At 41.9% G+C, this 19,677-nt stretch overlaps 1 protein-coding gene across 5 annotated transcripts in view; it reads right to left on the bottom strand.

The window, feature by feature from the left end:
* Positions 1 to 18,585, bottom strand: part of LOC105489209 (vav guanine nucleotide exchange factor 3) — a 398,407-nt gene extending 379,822 nt beyond the window's left edge. For 2 of the 5 annotated variants that reach the window (XM_011753897.2, XM_071069536.1), the window contains exon 1: positions 18,070 to 18,433. In XM_011753897.2, the coding sequence (XP_011752199.1) occupies positions 18,070 to 18,273 (204 nt within the window). In that variant the 5' untranslated portion in view covers positions 18,274 to 18,433. Of the gene's footprint in view, positions 1 to 16,240; positions 16,811 to 16,843; positions 17,935 to 18,069 lie in introns of those variants that run through there. The other 3 variants (XM_011753898.2, XM_011753900.3, XM_011753899.3) reach the window with 3 other exon arrangements.
* Between the last annotated feature and the right edge of the window lie 1,092 nt (positions 18,586 to 19,677).

The following is a 19,677-nucleotide window of genomic DNA, read 5'->3' as shown; positions in this document are numbered from 1 at the left end:
TGGAAATAATCCAAATAACTGATTCCACAAACAGAGAGCATATTAATAAGATAGACTATTCCTCATTTTTACAACTACATGCTACTCCATTATCACTTCCTATGTGACCTTGAAGAAATTGCTGAGTGTCTTCTAAAATTCTTCAGCTATAATAATTATGTTCTATTACTGGATCCCTCAGCTACCTAAGGGAAATAGACATTAATAATACTAACCAGAATAGTATTTAGTGAAAGGTGTTTTGCCACTCTTTTATTAAGAGTTTACAACGTTCAAAGCTCTGAGGCAGGAATTTGTCATATTTTATCTTATCAAATCATGACGGCAGCCTACAGCATAGACAGTGGTGGCCTCCAGAGGAAGCCAAGGGAACCCAGAAGTAAAAGAGCCTGCCCTGGATCATCCAGCTAATTAACAGCAGATCCAAAATTTGAACTCTAAAGCCTACATCCTTTTCACTATAAAATGCCACCCGTGATCACAGAAAAAATGGAGACTTAGAGATCACTGAGCTTATCGGCAACGGAGCCATGTGGAATGCAGGTCTCCCAGTTTTGGGTAGAGTGTTACACATATGAAATTGTCAACAGACAAATCGACAGATTAAAATATGCCAATTATATCATTTTTTAAAGCCACAGTATTTCAAGTCTTATATTCAATGAGTCTAATAAAACATCTGCACAAAGATGACTACAACAGAGAAGAAAAGTTTGCCATAGACCAGCAAAGTCACAGAGTTCCAAAAGAACTGTGGGGAACGCCCTGTACTATGAGAAGATCAGGTAATGGAGTGGGAGAGGAGAAGGGAAAGAATCTCATATGATTACTAACTGTCCACTACGTCTCTGGTGCTGTGCTAGGTATCTGGCCCATCTGAGCTCACTTACTTTTCACAACACTCTGCAGTAAGAATTATCCCCACTTCATAAGAAAGACAATTAATATGTTGAGAGATTAAGGAATTTGCCCACAGTCATTCACCTAATGGTGCATGATTTGAACCCAGGTCTGGCCAATCCTAAAGTCCATATTCTTCCAATAGAACATGCTGCCACCCACTGCAGAACAACTGGCAGAATATCATAATTTTTTCATCCTATGATTAAAAAATAACATCTAGCATTCTCATGCAACCAACATTAAGGTCAATGTGAAAGACTCATTAAATATTCACTCAATGGCCATTCATGGGAGCAGTCACTCTGTGCCAGGTACTGAGCCAAGAACAGGAAACTGACAAACAAACGGTCCCTAATTTCATGGAACTCACAACCTAGGAGTAATAACTTATGGTGACACTTAAACATACATGAATACTCATACTCTTGGGAATTTGGGACACATTTTTGTTATCTGGCTTAAAATAGCAAAACAGCTCTCTTAGGAACTGAGTAATGCTGAATGGCCAAGTTTTGGATAGCTGCGGAATTACTCCTTTAAGCATCAGATCTTTGATTTCATAATTTTCATTAATCATTTTGCAATGCTTTTTCAATTCTCCCAGGACATTCTAAGCTCCAAAGTCTGAGACCCTGTACCCCCACCTTTACAGATTCCCCTAAAATACTGCATCCAAAAAACAAAAAACATACATGAGTGAGAGAAAATAAGGTCTTCATAATAAGTGCTTCACATGAGAAATTCTGAACTGAAGTACTTCCTAATCTTGTAACACACACACACAAAAAAAAGTTTAAGAGAATAAACATGATTTAAACTTCTCTTGAGGGCCCAGGTCATTAGTGTTCTGTAATGAAAACCTGCATTTAGACTGGTTCTGGCAAACCAAGTGACCTTGGTCAAACCATTATATACACATCAGAGGACTTAGACTGCTCATTTTTAAAACCAAGTTGCTGAACTAGAATTATCTGTAAGATTTTTTCAGCACTATAATTGTATATCACTCTTTCAACAATAAAGCTGGCCGGGCGCAGTGGCTCATGCCTGTAATCCCAACGCTTTGGGAGGCCGAGGTGGGCAGATCACCTGAGGTCAGGAGTTCAAGACCAGCCTGGCCAACATGGCAAAACCCCATCTTTACTAAAAATACAAAATTAGCTGGGCATGGTGGTATGTGCCTGTAATCTCAGCTACTCAGGAGGAGGCTGAGGCAGGAGAATCGCTTGAACCCAGGAAGTGGAGGTTGCAGTGAGCTGAGATCACGCCACTGCACTCCAGTCTGGGCGAGAGAGACTCCATCTCAAAAAAATAAACAAACAAAAAAAACAAAACAATAAACTGAATTGCCACAATGGTTCATTCAAATAGGACCATTCTAGTCCAAGATTAATATGGTTTTTTAGTTACTGAACCCATGTTTTACAATATTTACTACTGCAAACTTAGCTTTCAACTATGCTTCATTCCCATTTTAACTTATGACCTATATCCCCTTAGACTTAAACAGGCTTAATGAAAAGGAATGGAAACTACAATTTCTACTATAACATGCTGCCTCACAAGCTTATTAGAATAGCATATTAATTAAAAGTCCTTAGGCTCAAAGTCATAATCTAGAAACTCTCTAAACATTTGCATAAATGAAATTTAGCTTGTTGCATTTATATGTAGTTTAAGAAACATTTTATGTCACATTCCCTTTTTTTTTCATCTAATTCATTTATTTTTCAACAATTACTTATGAAAAATCTTTTTTTTTTTTTTTTTTTTTTTTTGAGACAGGGTCTTGCTTTGTTGCCCAGGCTGGAGTGCAGTGGCATGATCATGGCTTACTGCAGCCTTGGCCCTGCAGGCTCAAGAGATCCTTCCACTTCAGGCTCCCAAGCTGCTGGGAGTACAGGCATGTGCTACTGTGCCCAGCTAATTAAAAAAAAAATTCTGTAGAGATGAGCCTCTATGTTGCCAAGCCTGGTCTTGAACTCCTGGGCCCAAACTATCTGCCCACCTTAGCCTCCCAAAATGCTGGGATTATAGGCCTGAACATTCTTTTCTTAAACAGTGTCTCTGGAAGCACCCAAATCTTTTGTGTTACCACTCATTCTGAGCTCCAGAGCTCTCAATTCCTGCTTCCCCCTTACTGAGGATGAATTAATCGCTATATTTTATGGAATCCCAAAGTACACGTATGGACACACACACAGTTCTATTTGTCATAATAATCTGAACTTATGCATTTCTTGTGTGGCTGACTGAACTAAGTTTACTAACTTTCCTTAGCCAACAAATGCTTTCTCATATTTGAAGGTTTTCTGCTAAACCTACATTTTGGAGTATTGATAAGTGATGGAATTACACTAGACCAACTTTCTCTATGAGGTATGGCCTATATGATTAAGAGAAAGTTGCACTAGTGAACCACAACATTACTGAAAACAGGCTTGCAAAAATAAGCAGATGCTGTGAGTTGGTTGCAAGAGGGGACAAACAGCCTGGGTGCTGCTGGGAACTGAAAAATGTGACTTGAAAGCTTTTGGTTCATCGAAAATGCTCCCCAAGCATACCACTGGTTTCTGGAAACTAGAAACCAAAAAAAAAGGTACTTCTACTCTATAGTGTCCAACTTCTGAGAATCAGAGTTCTCATAGCACCTGGTTCTGAGATTCTAATTTATTAAACATCCACTTCAAGACCCAAAACTCTCTCTGGGAATCAGAAGGCAAAAATGTGCATACAAATGTAACTTGTAAAGTTTGGCACAGTTGCTACTGCTACTTCTAGTAACAAATAGTCATCATTGTAGCGTGTGGAATGGGGTGAACTGAGGACAAGTCAGGGTTCAGGAGGACTGGGTGGTAATGATGAGGACTAGCTGAGCTTGCTGGTACGAAGGGAGAGTTAGGGATTCAGGGTGTCTGGGATTTGGAGGGTTGGAACATGACCAGGTGAATGACAGGAAGCCAAGAGGGTGTTGTTATGAGGCACTGCAAAGAGGTGAATGAAAGCAGCGTCAAGTTGCAGTGAACATGGACAGTAAAAGCCGGGTGGTGAGCCACCTTCTCCAACAGCTCTCTGCTGCTCACGGGCAAGGGCAGCAAAGCCTAAGAAGGAGAGTGCTCTAGGAGTCCGGTGACTGGCATATCTCATGTTACAGAAGGTGCAGGGAATTGGAGTAAAAATGGAAAGGCTGACCATAAATTCTGACAGGACTCAGGAGTATAGTCAAGACCAGATGGACCAGGAGAGGAGAGGTATCAGTCAACTAAAGAGCATAGGGAGGATAACGGCTCAGTAGGTGTGAGGGAGGGAGAAGTAGCAAGTCTAGAGGTTAGAGAAGGGAGAGAGAGCAAGCATCTTTACTTTCAGCACTTTAGATGCCCATTAAGCATTTTGATTCTATAGTTTTTGCTCCCTGAACTTTCAAGATATTCAAGAGAATAGAACATCATCTCATGCTCCAGCCTATCCACCAAAGACAGGTACTTTAATATCTTTCCTGACAAATGCAAATGGTACGGCCAGATTTCCAGTACTGACGTTATTAAGGGTCCTACATCATTGTTCAGAATAGCTTTTTGTTAGAGACATCACTGAGATCTGAATATCTTTTCACATTCTTCATCTCACATTAACTCTCTCTCCACTCAGTTTTATTTCTCAAACCTTCTTCCTCTGTAGTAACCATTCATGTCTCTGTCCTCTTCTTGGTCTCATCTCTCTCACCCAGCTGCATGTACTTTTGTACCAGTCTTATAACATCCAATAACTTTATTTTTGCATTCTTGCAAAAGCCTGACTCCCAGATGAACCCCATTTTCTCTTTGTCCCCTGAAAATGGGAATTTCATATGATTTATCTCTATGCTTTTGTACCCTGTACAAATGTCTACAGAAAGGAAAGAAATACAAAAGCAAAAATTGACAAATGGGATCTAACTAAACTAAAGAGCTTCTGCACAGTGAAAGAAACTCTCAACAGAGTAAAAAGACAACCTACAGAATGGTAGAAAATTTTTGCAAACTGTGCATCTGACAAAGGCCTAATATCCAGCATCTACAAGGAACTTAAACAAATGTACAAGAAAAACACAAACACCATTAAAAAGTGGGCAAAAAACATGAACAGACAATTCTCAAAAGAAGACATACATGCAGTCAACAGCATATGAAAAAAAGCTCAACATCACTGATCTTCAGAGAAATGCAAATCGAAACCATAATGAGATACCATCTCATATTAGTCAGAATGGCTATTATTAAAAAGTCAAAAAAAAAAAACATGCTGACAAGGTTATGGAGAAAAAGAAACACTTATACACTGTTGGGAGTGTAAATTACTTCAACATTTGTGGAAGACAGTGTGGTGATTCCTCAAAGACCTAAAGAAAGAAATACCATTTGACCCAGCAATCCCATTACAGGATATACACCCAAAGGAATATAAATTGTTCTAGTATAAAGACACATGCACACATATGTTCACTGCAGCACTATTCACAATACCAAAGGCATGGAATCAACCTAAATGTCCATCAATGATAGACTGGATACGGAAAATGTGGTACATATACACTGTGGAATACTATGCAGCCATAAAAAACGAATGAGATCATGTCTTTTGCAGATACATGGATAGAGCTGGAGGCCATTATCCTTAGCAAATTAATGCAGGAACAGAAAACCAAATGCCACATGTTCTCACTTATAAGTGAGAGCTAAATGATGAGATCACATGGGCACATAGAGGGGAACCACACACACTGGGGCCTATCAGACAGTGCAGGGTGAGAAGCGGGAAAGGATCAAGAAAAATAACTAATGGGTACTAGGCTTAATACCCGGGTGATGAAATAATCTGCACCACAAACCCCCATGACACACATTTACCTATGTAACAAACCTGCACATGTCCCCCTGAACTTAAAATAAAAGTTATATATATATGTGCGCACACACACACACATATATATAGTGTGTATATATATATAATTCAACCTAAAAAAAAGAAAGACAAGAGAGAAATACCTTGAGCCATGCACTCACATAAAAAAATTCGTTTTGTGACATTAGTGGCATAATGTACACATCAGCAAAATTAACTATGTATCCAGAAAAGCATTACCCACCTACCAAACTTTAGCCATGCCCATTCACTCTAACACAAATGGCTCCATTCCCATCCACTCTTTTATAAGGGAAAATATGAAGTAAAACCCATACTGTATAGCCTAAAAGGAACACAGGGTCAGAGATTGAGTTTCATTCACATTTGAATACCCAGCATCTACCGCAAAGTCCAACATTTAGCAGACAACGTGATGATTTAAATAACTGCTTCACTTGCACAAATTTCCATGAAAACAGAACCAAACAGAAAGTAGAGGGGCTATAAAATTACCAAAAAGCAAATAATCCACAAACTAATCAGACTATAAAATAACAGAAAACAGGTTTTGTTATTTTAGATGTTTCATTTTAATAGAACAACTTTCAGTGCAAAATAATACAATCTCATTTTACATTTCCAGGCCATGCCTTGTTTTTTGAAAGCACTCTTCCAGTCATTTCCTCATGCAATTTGCCATCTATCCACTGAATTTGGCAGCAGGAATGGGAAACTTCGCCGAATTTGGAATTAGGACAGTTGGACTGAAGTCCTGTCTTCACCACTTCCTGTCGGTGTGACCTTGAGAAAAGCCCTTTAGCCAGGGCACATCTCCATTTCCTCCTCTGTAGAGCAGTGATAAGATCTTATTCTTCCTGTCTCATAGACATGAGGACTGGGGAGGCAGTGGGGAGAAGGAAGGAAATAATCTTACCAAGTACCTACCATGTACCAGGCATTTAAATATTTTCATTCTCACCACAATCCTGCAAAGAAATTCCACAATTTCTTGCCTATCAGATGAGAAAACAGATTCAATAAGTAAAGTAACTTTCCCAGGGGCAGTGTTGTTAAGTGCCAGCGCTGGGATTCAATCATTTCTGCCTGATCCCTGATCATGAAACCATAATGCTGCCTAGATGTACAAAACATTTTAGTTGCTATTTGGTGTATTATTGCACATGTAAGCATCCACTGCTATTGCTATAAGTACAGAAGCCAGAGGCAAAGAGAAGGAAACACGAAGGTCACACAGCCTGTCAGAGACAGAGCTGGAACTAGAACCCAAGTCTCCTGACTCCTGACCTTAAGTGTTCCCATTAAACCATGCTGCCCCCATGCTCCCAGGAAAAGGCATAGGGAAGCACAACGCTTGTTTATTCACACCAGCTGTTACAGATCTATTTTAAGATGGGCACTTTGAAAACCATGGAAGGTGAGTATCAAATGTATCATTAAATATTCCATATTAATTGACCCTTTAAAGAACTCTTATGTGAGTAGCATGCGCTGCTGGCTTCCTGTTAAGCAAGCAACTCGAAAGCTGACTACGCTTCTTGCAACACAGATTTTGAAAGTACATTCAGACAGCAGCACAAAATACAATTTAAAAATAATTTTACATGGAAATCAAAAGGAACTACTTTGCTGTTGATGGTTCTATCCACTAAATGCCCAAGATTAAGGAAAACCAGAATGTCAACTTGTGACTGGCTTTAACACCATGCAGGGTCTATGTTAACAGAGGATGAAAATATGATAAAATAACGCTCCAAATAATAGCTAACAATAGGTTGTCTGTGAATTTACAAAAAAAAAAAAATTATAATAGAAAAAAATGCCATATCAAAGCACATCATTTTAAACAACAGTGTTCCTGCTTCCCAGAGAAATGTAGGCACTCCTAACTCCAGAATAGAGCATTAAACCATGTGCTTGAGACCAGCTGTCACAACGCACAACATTAAAAGGCCAAAAAGGAACAGCTACACTCACTTTGTCTCTTCCCCTCATTAACTTTCCGTAGTTTTCCTGATTTCCTTTCCTTTTCCCATTACATACCTGTCAAAAGTCTAACACCCATTTTATACTGAATAGTGTGATAAATGTGTATGAAATCATCCAGATCAGTATCCTGAGGCAAATTTTTGGTTGTTGTTGTTTTGTTTTTTGAGATGAAGTCTTACTCTGTTGCTCAGGCTGGAGTGCAGTGGCATGATCTTAGCTCACTGCAACCTCCACCTCCCGGGTTCAAACTATTCTCCTGTCCTGAGGCAAAATTTTAACTCAATATCCGACTAGTAAGGAGGTGCTATTAACAACAGCCACAAGGCCAATCAGAACACTGCTCCAAGGGAGCCCCACATGAGAGCAAAATACAATGCAGGGGAAAATTTCATTTCAGTCCTCATTGCAGTTCACATTCAGATGTGCCGATAGCCTTGTGACAAGAATTCAGTTCACTCTTAATGTTCTAAGTTTGGCTCTACTACAAACCATTTGTTAGTGCAAGTTACTAAATCCCTCTTAGCTTCAGAGTATCCACCACATGGGGATAAATAACAGTGCCTGCCTCATGGTGTTGGACAATTAGATGAGACAATGCATGGAAGGTTTTAGTAACTGCCTTGTATGCTTCCACAGAAGCAGTGATAATCATTATAGTAAAAAATAGTTAACATCTATTGGGCACTTGTTTTAAGTCAGTCACATTAATTAATTCAGCTAGCCCTCACAAGAACCCTAGGAGGTAGGTTCTTTTATCTGGCCTATTTTAGCAATGAGGAAGCTAAAGAACAGACAGATAAGACAGGTTTAGTCACTTTCTGAGAGTCACTCAGTTCGTAAGTGGTGAAGTAATGTTACCTGCTATTATTAGTAATGGCACTTAACAAGTATTTTTGGTTTTTAATGACAGTCAGTGCTGACTGTGTTTTTTTTAAATTTGTATACGTTTGAAAAAGTAGTAAATAAAGTGTCACCATTTTCATCCCATTGATGAATTTAATCTATGCCTATTTACGTACGCCTATTAAGTATGACTCCCTGTGTCCATTTCTACTGCTGTATATAAAGGAATTAGCCTATGGCATCCTCAATCAAGTCAAAGCCTGGAAGGGAGACAGATAAGGAAAAAAAACTGCAAAACAGCAAGAAATGCTGCATTCCACCAGACACTGTGGCAGAAAGCAGCATGTGCTCAGCCACACCTGGGAGAAAAGTCAGGGAAGACAATACAAAGATGACTCTTGAACTGAATCTTCGAGTAGACAAATGAAAAAGGAACTTCAAGTACAGAAAAAGGTATATGCAATAGCACAGAGACATTTAACAGCATAGTGTTTTCAAGAAACTGCAAAAAGGTCAGGAGCACAGAGTGGAGAAGAGGTTTGAGAGATGAAGCAGGACAAGACCATGAGCTCTTGCATACTAAGGAGGCTGGATTTTATCCCATGGTCCATCAGGAACCACTAAAGTTATAAGGAGGTTGTCTGATCACCTGCCCCAGTAGCTCAGTTCAAACCCTAGGCATCCTTAGTCACTTTCCATCACACTCAATGTTCATCCACATGTTTCTATCTCTACCTTGAAAATATATCTTACATCAAATGAAGGGGAGAATGGTATACATGCATGCAAATGGGAAAGATCCAAGAGAGAAGTGATGATGCAGAAGAGCATCGGGGTAACAGTGAAGGAGAAACTTGCCTTGGCCAGGAGCACTGTTAACTAACTCATAGTGCAGGAGAAAAGGCATCAACTACGAGCACAGATGCAGGAAGGTGGGAGCCTGAGGAAGCTCTCCTCCAATTTTGTTTTTTCTCAGTGGAATAGGAAGTAAGGTTACAAGTTGAGAGAAAGAAGGGAGAAATGGGTGATGAAGGTTTAAGGAAACAAAAAAAAGGTACTACAGAATGACCTGGGAGAGTCAAAAAGTAAATGGTCTCAGGCAGTTCTCAAACTTTTTTTTTCCTCAGGACCCCTTTCCACTCTTAAAACGTGATTGAGAATCCTCAGCAGCTTTTGTTTGAGGTTTCATAGCTATTAATGTTTAACTTATTGGAATTCTAAACTGATAAGCCTTTGAAACATACACAAGCATATATTCTACAGTCAACCACAGCAACGGCATGGGCACTATCACACAGCCTTTGGAAAACTCCTCTATACACACATTACAAAATGAGAATGAGGGGAAATAATCTATTATTATTAAATTATAAATAAAACTATAAACAGAGTTTTGAAATTGTGGGACCCCTAAAAGCATTTCAGGGACTGCCAGTAGTTCTAGACCATTTGAGAGCATTAGAGAAATGTAATCAGATGACTGGATGGCCCAAGATGCCCACTTGAGGTTAGGGATCGTGAACTTAAAGTGTAATGCGGGTTTTCCTCCATTACATTCAGCAGCTCAGTTGAAAGCAGGAAATAAGTAATTCAATAAGTTTAATTTAACCAGGGTTTTGTTTATCCAAACAAGCAGGACAAATCAAGGGAAATCAGGGAATTATAATGGCTATAGCATTTAAGCTACATAGGAAGAAAATGAAAACTGAAGCAGGCAGTTAAGAGGTGGTAGAAGCAATGAGTTCAAAGGATTGTTGGGTTTTAGATATTAGTAGAATAAACCCGAAAGAAAGGGGTATTAAGAGAGTGGGATGCATGAAACTGAGAAGAGAGAGGGTAACTGGTAATAACTTCCAACTCAGAGTCCAAGACAGAATGTGCTCCCTTTCTCACTAAAATGTGCCCCTTCTTTATGGCACTCCTGTCACCTGATACTGAAACCTGGGTCTCAGCCTAGATACTTTCCAGTCTTTCCCTGTATCTAAAAGGTTGCAAAGTCCCATCCATCCCAACTCATAATTAACACTTTAATCTTTTTTGTTCCTCATAATCCCTCTATTCGCCTCCTTTCTCTGGCCTCATCTTCTGTTGAATGACTTCAGTACCAATCCTGCTCACACCTACTTTCATCCCATCCAATCCACCCCTCTCTATTGGGAGTGAACTTTCTACAATGATCAGACTTCATACCTATGGAGCAACTGTAACTATAGAGGCAGAGGTGTAAAACAGGCAGACTGAGGCTGTCAGTATGAATTTGGGATTCAGCAAGGTAGGTACTACCACAGATGTCATGAGATGCTACAGGGAGGCGAATATGAAATGAAAACACAACTAAAGAGAAAACTCTAAAATGTTTAAGACATTTTTCAATAAAGAGAAGCTAGCAAACAAACAAACAAAAACTGAGAAGGAATAATAAGAGGTACAAGAGAACCAGGAGAGTATGGTGTGGTGAGAGTAAAGGGAAGAGAGAGTTTTAGGAGAAGGGGATGATCACTAACGTCAATTGCCACAGAGGATTCGAGAATAATAAAAACAATCCACTGTATTTGAAAATTAGAAAATATGTGGTGATCTATACTAGATCAACTCCATTTGTATTGCAAACATGATATAATTTTCTCTATCTTAAAAAAAAAAAAAGACACCGTCTCATTTCCTCACTCTGGCAAGCCATGGAATTGTACCTCACCAAGAGGGTTTCAGTACTTCAGGCCTTACCCCAGGCTGTTTTCTAGAGAATCTAGGTTAAGCTAACCATCGTGCAGACAGAACAAGTGCTTAAGATGCCTAAAGATGCCATAACTACTTTACATGAAAAGATCCTGATTGGTGTTGAGTTTAAAATTATGCTGGCAGATTATCCAAGAAAATAACCTAACAAATTGCAAAGAGGTTACTGACTTCTGAGAAGACTAAGGAATGACATTACTCTGAACAAACTGACTAAAAATGTTACTAGGCACACCATTCTTTTTGGAAAATAACAGTTCTTCCTCCTTCCCTTTTGTATAACCCAAAAATCTGTAAGTCACACCACCTTGTATGGGAGGAGGGAGTGTGTAGACATGTATTTGGAATGCATACCTCAATGCTAAAACTAATAATCATAGTTGTTTAAAACAATGTATGGTTGTGTATAGCAGAAACTATTTAACCCTTTATTTAAAATAATAACAGCAGCATCAAAACTCAATTTAGAAGGAAATCTCACAGGCAATAGTGATTAATCATTTTAGAAATGCTGCATCACCAATACTAGGTGTTCAAAGGGCAACACTATGAAAACACATGGCAATCAATGACTCTAAGTTCCAGTGGTATTCAGAATAGTCGCAATCTGAACAAAAAGAAGATTTTAAAACACTTTAAATTTTACTTATATTTTCTTTATTATTATACTTTAAGTTCTGGAATACATGTGCAGTACGTGCAGGTTTGTTACATAGGTACACATGTGCCATGGTGGTTTGCTGCACCCATCAACCCGTCATCTCCGTTATGTATTTCTCCTAATGCTATCCTTCCCCTTGTCCCCCAACCCCCGACAGGCCTCGGTGTGTGATGTTCCCCTCCCTGTGCCCGTATGTTCTCATTCTTCATACACAGAGATACCTTTTCACACACATACACATATACACAAGAGCACCAGATGAGAAAATCTGTCCATCTAAAGGAGCTCTTTTAATAGGTATAAAATAAGAATTGTGTAACAAGAAAATAAACTATATCTAGGCTGGGCACAGTGGCTTACAGCTGTAATCCCAGCACTTTTGGGAGGCCAAGACGGCCTGATGACCTGAGATCAGGAGTTCAAGACCAGATTGGCCAACATGGTAAAACCCCATCTCTATTAAAAAATATAAAAATTAGCCAGGCATGGTGGCACACACCTGTAATCTTAGCTACCTGGGAGGCTAGGGCAGGAGAACTGGTTGAACCCAGGAGGCAGATCTCGCCACTGGGTTCAACCAGTGAGCCAAGATATCGCCACTGCACTCCAGCCTGGGTGACGGAGCAAGACTCTGTCTCTAAAATTAATTAATTAATTAATTAATTAACCCATATCTTGATTTCTTTTCCCCTAGTAGCCACTACCCCATTTTCCTGTTCTCTTTACAGCAAAATTACTCCCTAAATAGATGTCTATATTGCTGTCTCAACCCTCTCTTATTATCAGGTGTTTGCCCACCACATCACCAAATCTGGTTTTGTCAAGGTCACCAAGGAACCTTACATTGTTTAAATCTTCTATCCTCAGTCCTTATTTCACTTGATCAGCAGCATTTGACATGTCATCACTCCTCCCAGAAATACTCTGTTCACTTGGTTTCCCTCCTACCTCATGGCCACTGCCTCTTAACTCCTTCACAGGTTCTCCCCATCTCTCTACCCTCAAGAATAGGCATGCTCCAATGGCTCACTCAGACTTTTTCTTCTTTCTTCACTACTTCCTGCATGGTATCACCCAGTCTCATGATTTTAAATACCATCTTCACCTTGATGATTTCAAACTTTATACCTACATCTCCAACTCCTTGCTAGGCATATCCATCTAGATGTCTACTAGGCATTTCAATCATAACTAGCTCCAGATATTCCTTCCCATCTCCCCACATACACCCCAACACCATACTTCCTCTAGTCTTCTCCATCTCAGTGAATGGGAACTTCATCATCCAGTTTCTCAGGTCAAAAATTCTGGAGACAAACTTGACTCCTCTCTTCTCACATCCCTAATCTAGTCCATCAATAAATCCCTGCTGGCTCCACCTTCGGAATATATTCAGAGCCTACTCTTCCCACCATCTGCCCTGCTATTGCTCTGGTAAGAGTTGCCATTATCTCTTGTCTGAATGATGTATTAGCCTGGCCACTTCTATCCTTGCTGCTCTCCAGTCTGCTCTCAATGTGGTAGCCAAAGTAACTGTAGGAAAGGTAAATCAGGGCTGGGTGCAGCAGCTCATACCTGTAATCCTAACATTTTGGGAGGCCAAGGCAGGTGGACTGACTGAGCTCAGAAGTTGGAGACCACTCCAGGCAACACAGTGAAACCCCCTCTCTACTAAAATACAAAAAAGTAGCCAGGAGTAGTGGCACGTGCCTGTAGTCCCAGCTACTCAGGAGGCTCAGGAATGAGAAACACTTGAGCCTGGGAGGCAGAGGCTGCAGTGAGATGAGATCGGGCCACTGCACTCCAACCTGGGCTACACAGTTAAGACTCCATCTCAAAAAAGAAAAGAAAAGAAAAGGTAAATCAGGCCATGTCACTCCTCTGCTCAACCCTCTGTTGACCTCTCCTTTCACTCAAAGTGAAATCCAAAGTCCTTAAAGTGGCCAACAAGTCCTAAAAATCGAGCTTCCATTTTCTCTCTGACTTCATGTTTCCCACTCTTTCCCACACTCACTCTCCTCCAGCCATACTGACCCTGCTGTTCCTCCAGTATGCCTGCCATTTAATGACCTCAGGAGCTTTGCATTTGGTATTCCCTCCGCCAGGAATATTCTTTTTTCCAAACATTGACATTCCCGTGTTCCCTCACTCACTTCAGGTCCCACCTAATTGTCACTCCCTCAGAGAGGACTTTCTTGACTACCTTCTATAAAATTGTATTACATTTCTTTCTAGCTAACTCAGCTTCAAATGGGTTCATAGCACATTATATACAAATATATATATAATTATATATAAAATTATAAATATATAAATACATTATATAGTCATTTATTTATGGTTCAACTCTACTAAAATCCAAATCCCTTTAGGGCAGGGACTTTGTTGAGTTTGTCCAAGACAGTGCTTAAAACAGTCCCTGGAACATAGTAGGAACAAGTAAATATTCATTGAAGGAATCCTTGAAGTCTGAATTATTCATTTAGACAATTCATAGTTTACATATACTGTCCACAGTGGCCAGTAAACTCACTGAATGTATTACCCCTACTATAAAGCATAGTATAAAGCAAAATTTTAAGTTTCAAACTAAGACTAAGGTACTCTCATTCATGATAGATCTAGGGGTGGTTATAGGCATTCATGAAGATCCTCTTAAACACTAAAAGTGACATCAAGCCAATAACTCATGTTCTTCCACAGGCACACCCCCCACCCTTCCCCAACCCCAGCATGTGCCGCCCACCCAGTACAGCTATCACCAGTAGGCTCTTCTCTTCCTGAATCATTCACGTGCTTTGTGTCCTGGCTAGAATACTGTTTGGGATGAAAAATAAATCTCAAATATAGACACTAAAATCTAACGTATTCAGACACCAAATTTCTTAGATATTTACTGGCCAACTGCATTTTACTTAACTGTATTCTATAATAAGAAGAACATGTTAAATGTATAACTAAATGTGATTAATGTTTACCTTTTTAACCCATCATAAATAAAAACAAAAGCTAAATCAGCATGAAAACAAATTATTATTTTTGAACTGAAGATCATCCTCTTACCAGGATGGCAAGATCAAAAACAAACTGATGTCCACAGCCAGAAAGAACAATAAATAAGAAAACTGGGATCCCATCCATGCTTTTATTTTGAAAGATAATCAACTAACTTGTTAAGATTCCAAGAATCAGACCTATAATTGAGCAGTCATTATTTGCAGTTATTTATTTTTTTAAATGCAAACAAGGCAGAAGGCTAACAAATAATAGAAAGGCATCCCATTCACTGGAATAAATACTCATTTTAAAAGCCTGGTCATTTTATAGCCTCTTTCAGGAAAGCTAAACAGCCTACAAACAAAACATCAATAAATTAAAATTTCCTTTGTCAACATCTGCTCTTTACAGTCTCAATATGTCACAAAAGTCTGAAGTGACAGCTTCCAGTTATTTCTCAGCTTAGGAGATCATGTGCTATAAAAAACAGTCTATTTCAAATTAATATCTTCAACAGAACCTAAGTCAAGTAGACAGAATGACTCTCAGACACACCAAAAAGCCACAACTACTAGTAATGACATCTCTAATGCCAGGGGAATACATTCTCCTGGGACATGACAGGTTTGTACCAGGTTAATAGCTTATTCACTACAGCTAGAACCTGTTCCAAGAAAGCTATGAGTAGTTAGAGGCAAAATGTTTAGGGATATCAGCCCAAAGGAACCGGTAGGCCTCTACAATTCTTTTAAAATTTCTATTGAAATCTATCACTCTTAGTATAACAATAGCAGAAAAAATGTTTTACATAATTTTGCTAATAGTAAACATTTATTAAGTACATATTAAGTACATGTGCTAGGCACTATAAGCATGTTAAATATGTCAAGTTGTTTCATAAAATCATTTCATAAATCTCATTTAAGGATTTAATGAGAACCTGCATGATACAAACTCATCTGCCTAGCATCCACTTGTTCAGCAGCCTTGCCTCTCTGCAATGAGGCCAAGAACCAAGAGGAAAGCAAAAACAGACATCACCAGGTTCAGGTACTAGCCTTCTAGGATTCACATTTGAGGGAAGTACCCTCTCATAGGACATTACAGGAGAAACTGTACTTAATTTGGAACCAGAAACCTCAGGGTTGAACAAACTTAAGAAATCAAAAGTGCAACGGCACAAAGAAGGTCATCAGCTGTCCTACTTACCTTATTATAACCCAGTGATTTATCATCTGATGGCATAGTGTAATAATTCCTTTAGGGCAAGTATCCTGGTTTGCTCATTGTGCTACCTACCCCCAGTAGGGAACAGAACCCTTAGAGCATTGTATGTGCTCGATTTTCATTAATGATGCTTGTAATGACAACCTTTGGTCATCAGAAAGATTAAATTGCATCTAACATACTATAAGATGAGAAGAGCGAAACACATTCAAAACAATTCTCATCCATTGTTAGCATTAAAATAAAGGCTTCAAGGTTTAAAAAGGGCTCTTCGGCTGTCCAGAAAACGTGATTATTGAGAGCAACTGCTGAGAGTTCCGGGAAACAAGTTCCAGGAAATGTGCACAGTACTGTATTCCCTGCTTGGTGGGCCAAGGCATCCTGACCCACGATGCCTCCTGAGGCTACAGGCCAAGTGGAAAATGGGAATGTGTAAGAGTAGCTAACTGATTGCAGCTCCCACCATAATAGAAAAGTCTGCTAAACCCCTCAAAGGAATATCCAGAGTTGAGACAACTCTGAAGAGGTACAGAGAGGTAGCAATCACCATGGAGGTTTACGGGCGTATAAAATAATTTATCTCACTTTTAAATACATATGGCTCTCCCTACTTCCATGCTTGTTCTTTCTTAGGGACTGCCCAGCAGCAGGTTGAAGGCAAACAGGCAAGGAATGCAGAATCTGAAGTGCAGAGACCCTGATGAAACACTGACACCAAGAATCAGAGATGACTGTGTGTGCTCTAACTTTAAATACATACTTATTAAATCATATAAAGTCCGTTCCTTCTTAAAAGGCACTGCTCTGGTTGCTAAGTAGCTGAGGCTCTGCGTCATAGAGGATTAGTGCTGAAATGTGTCATGGAGAGGGCTCTGTCCTCTCCCTTTTAAGTTGAAAGCGGTTTGGTTTTTTTGTTTTAACATTCTGAAAGAGAAAGAGGCTGTGAACCAAGTTTAACATCCTTCTCTACAAAAATTTTCCGACAGGAAAAATAAACTACTTTTCCACTGAACTGTGACTTCTGAGCTGACTCTAGGGTGCACCCAACTTTCCAGAGGTGCCTGGCTTAGCCCTCAAAGAGGCAGCGCCAGTCCCAGGAGCCGACCGGCACCACAGCACCTGAGCAGGGCACTGCAGGAAGGAAAGCGGAATCTCTAGTGAAACTTCTCATTTCCTGTCGCTGCTGAGAGAGGCTGGACTCGCTCCTTCTCACATGGTTTAGGAAGAGCTGTAAACCGGAGCTTGCCGTCTGGCCACCAGCTCAGGGGTCCTGGGGGCGGCCTCTGGGTTCTGCTCCCTGTTCTTCCCTTTGACCAGCGTCACTCCTGGACAGATAACGGGACCAAACGCCCTTCACTTCCTCGAGTCCTCATTTATGTCATGGTTCCTCTTTCAAGAAAACATGAGTACAAGACGCAAAGCAAAAGAAAAGACTAAAAGCAAATTACCCCATCACCTCCCCTTCGTTATTATAGAAGAGCTTGATCAAATTCCCTTTGTCGCGCCACACACACACAGAGTAGGTGAAGGGCACCCTAAGACAACTTATTTCTTTCCCGCCTCACAGAAAGCCTTTACGAAATCCTCACACCATCTCCTGACGCAAGGCTTTCGCATTCAGCTTGAGGAGCTAAACCATTTCAAGTCAAGGTAGGAAAAGCCAAAGTGGTGCCGAAGTGGTCCCAAAGCAGAAGGCTGGGAGGCAGAGCAAGCTCAGCGCACCTAGACGTTTGCATTTACACAAAGAAATTAGCCGCATGATTAATGGGAGCTGCCGGCTGGAGGCGGGGCGCCCGCGCCGGCCTCCTCACCTGGGACATCTGCGGCCTCAGGTTGATCTCCTTCAGGTTGATGGAGTGCGCCCGGAGGTTGTTAAGCAGCTGGCAGAGCAGGACTCCATCGCGGAGGGTCTGCGCCAGGTCGAATACCTGCGCCGAGTCCCAGGTCACTCGGTGGTTGGCGGGCAGCACCTTGCAATGGATGAGCCACTGCGCACACTGCTTCCACGGCTCCATGCCCGACGGCTCTGGGACGCGGCCCGGCCGGGGCGGGCGGCGAGGATGCGGCCGCCGCCGCCGCCGCCGCGGTTCCTCCGCGCCCCGCCGACGCCAGCAGCCGCCTGCCCTTTCCCCGAGCGGGATCGAGGGAGCAGGCGCCGCGGCCGGCGGGTCGCGGGCGCCGCGCTGGGCTCGGCTCCGGTCCCGGCCCGGGTGCGCCGCGACCCGGCCGCCGCTGCAGCGAGTCCCGTGCGCTCTCCGTGCGCCCCGGCCGGCTCGGCGGCGGCTGCCGCGCACAGGCTTCCGACTCCAGCGCCCGGCCCGCCACTGAGCATGCCCAGCGCGCCGGCCGGTCTCGCTGCGGTCCGCGAGTCCCCAGAGGCGCGGGTGGGAGCGCGCCGGCGGCCAGGGCTGGGGTCGGTGGCCGAGGGCGGGGCGCGGGGGAGGGGCCGGCGGAGGGGGGCGGCGGCCACAAAGGGGATCCCGCGCCCCCGCCTGCAGCTTCACGGGGCTCACGCAACCCCCGGCGTCCTGGGGCTTCTCTCGGGGCGGTTTCCCGGCTTTGAGGGGAGTGTGGCTGAATACTGGAATAGGATGGGGTCCCCCAGGAACCCCTATAAACAAATGCTCAAAGGAGCGACCGATTAATTGGTGCACCCAGACTCCCCAGAGAAATGAAAAAAGTGCCCAAAGCATCAGTAGAGCACGGCGCTTAAAGTTTTAGAGATCGTCGCCCCCTCGCCCCTTGCAGCTCTATCCCCTCCATTCTCTATAGCTGATTCCTCAACCTATTCCTCCTAGTTGCCCCTGGTGGTGTTTTGGCACCCTAAAAGTGAGTGAGAGTGCGTGTGTGGAGACGCCTGCAGAAACCGCCCCCATCCCTGAGCCTATTTCCTCGCAAGGTGATTTTCACTTGGAGCTGGTTTCCCCCTCCCCTGTCAGGCTCGGAACCGTTCGCCGTTGCAGTTCTGGCTCTTTTGCTGACCCCACAAAAACCTGCCTGAGAAAGGCCTGTGCCACGGTGCTAAACTGCGCATGCGTCGGCGACTGGCGGCCGGGTTTGAGAGCAAAACGCCCTGGGCAGCTCCTGGCGGGCAGTTCTGGGATCTTTAGTGAAAGTTGGAAGTAGACCCCGAGAACTTTTGCGCAGTACACAAGCAGTGCATTCGTGTTTCTTAAGTAAATCTTTTGGAGACTCTAAACCGTACCCCTTTTACTCCCACTGCACACTGCCCCTCAAAACCACAATTAATGTTTAAATTATTTGTGGCAAGATATTGCCACATTGAATTCTTGCTGTGCGATATGAATGTGGTCCTTCGTCAACCTTTTGAGATGCATTCACTTAAAATTACAAAATAGGCCGGTGCAGTAGCTCACGCCTGTAATCCCCGCACTTTAGAAGGCCAATGCGGGGAGATC

Source organism: Macaca nemestrina, chromosome 1, assembly GCF_043159975.1.
Source record: "Macaca nemestrina isolate mMacNem1 chromosome 1, mMacNem.hap1, whole genome shotgun sequence".
Classification (NCBI taxonomy): Eukaryota; Metazoa; Chordata; class Mammalia; order Primates; family Cercopithecidae; genus Macaca; species Macaca nemestrina.
This window is presented reverse-complemented; position numbering and strand designations above follow the sequence as displayed.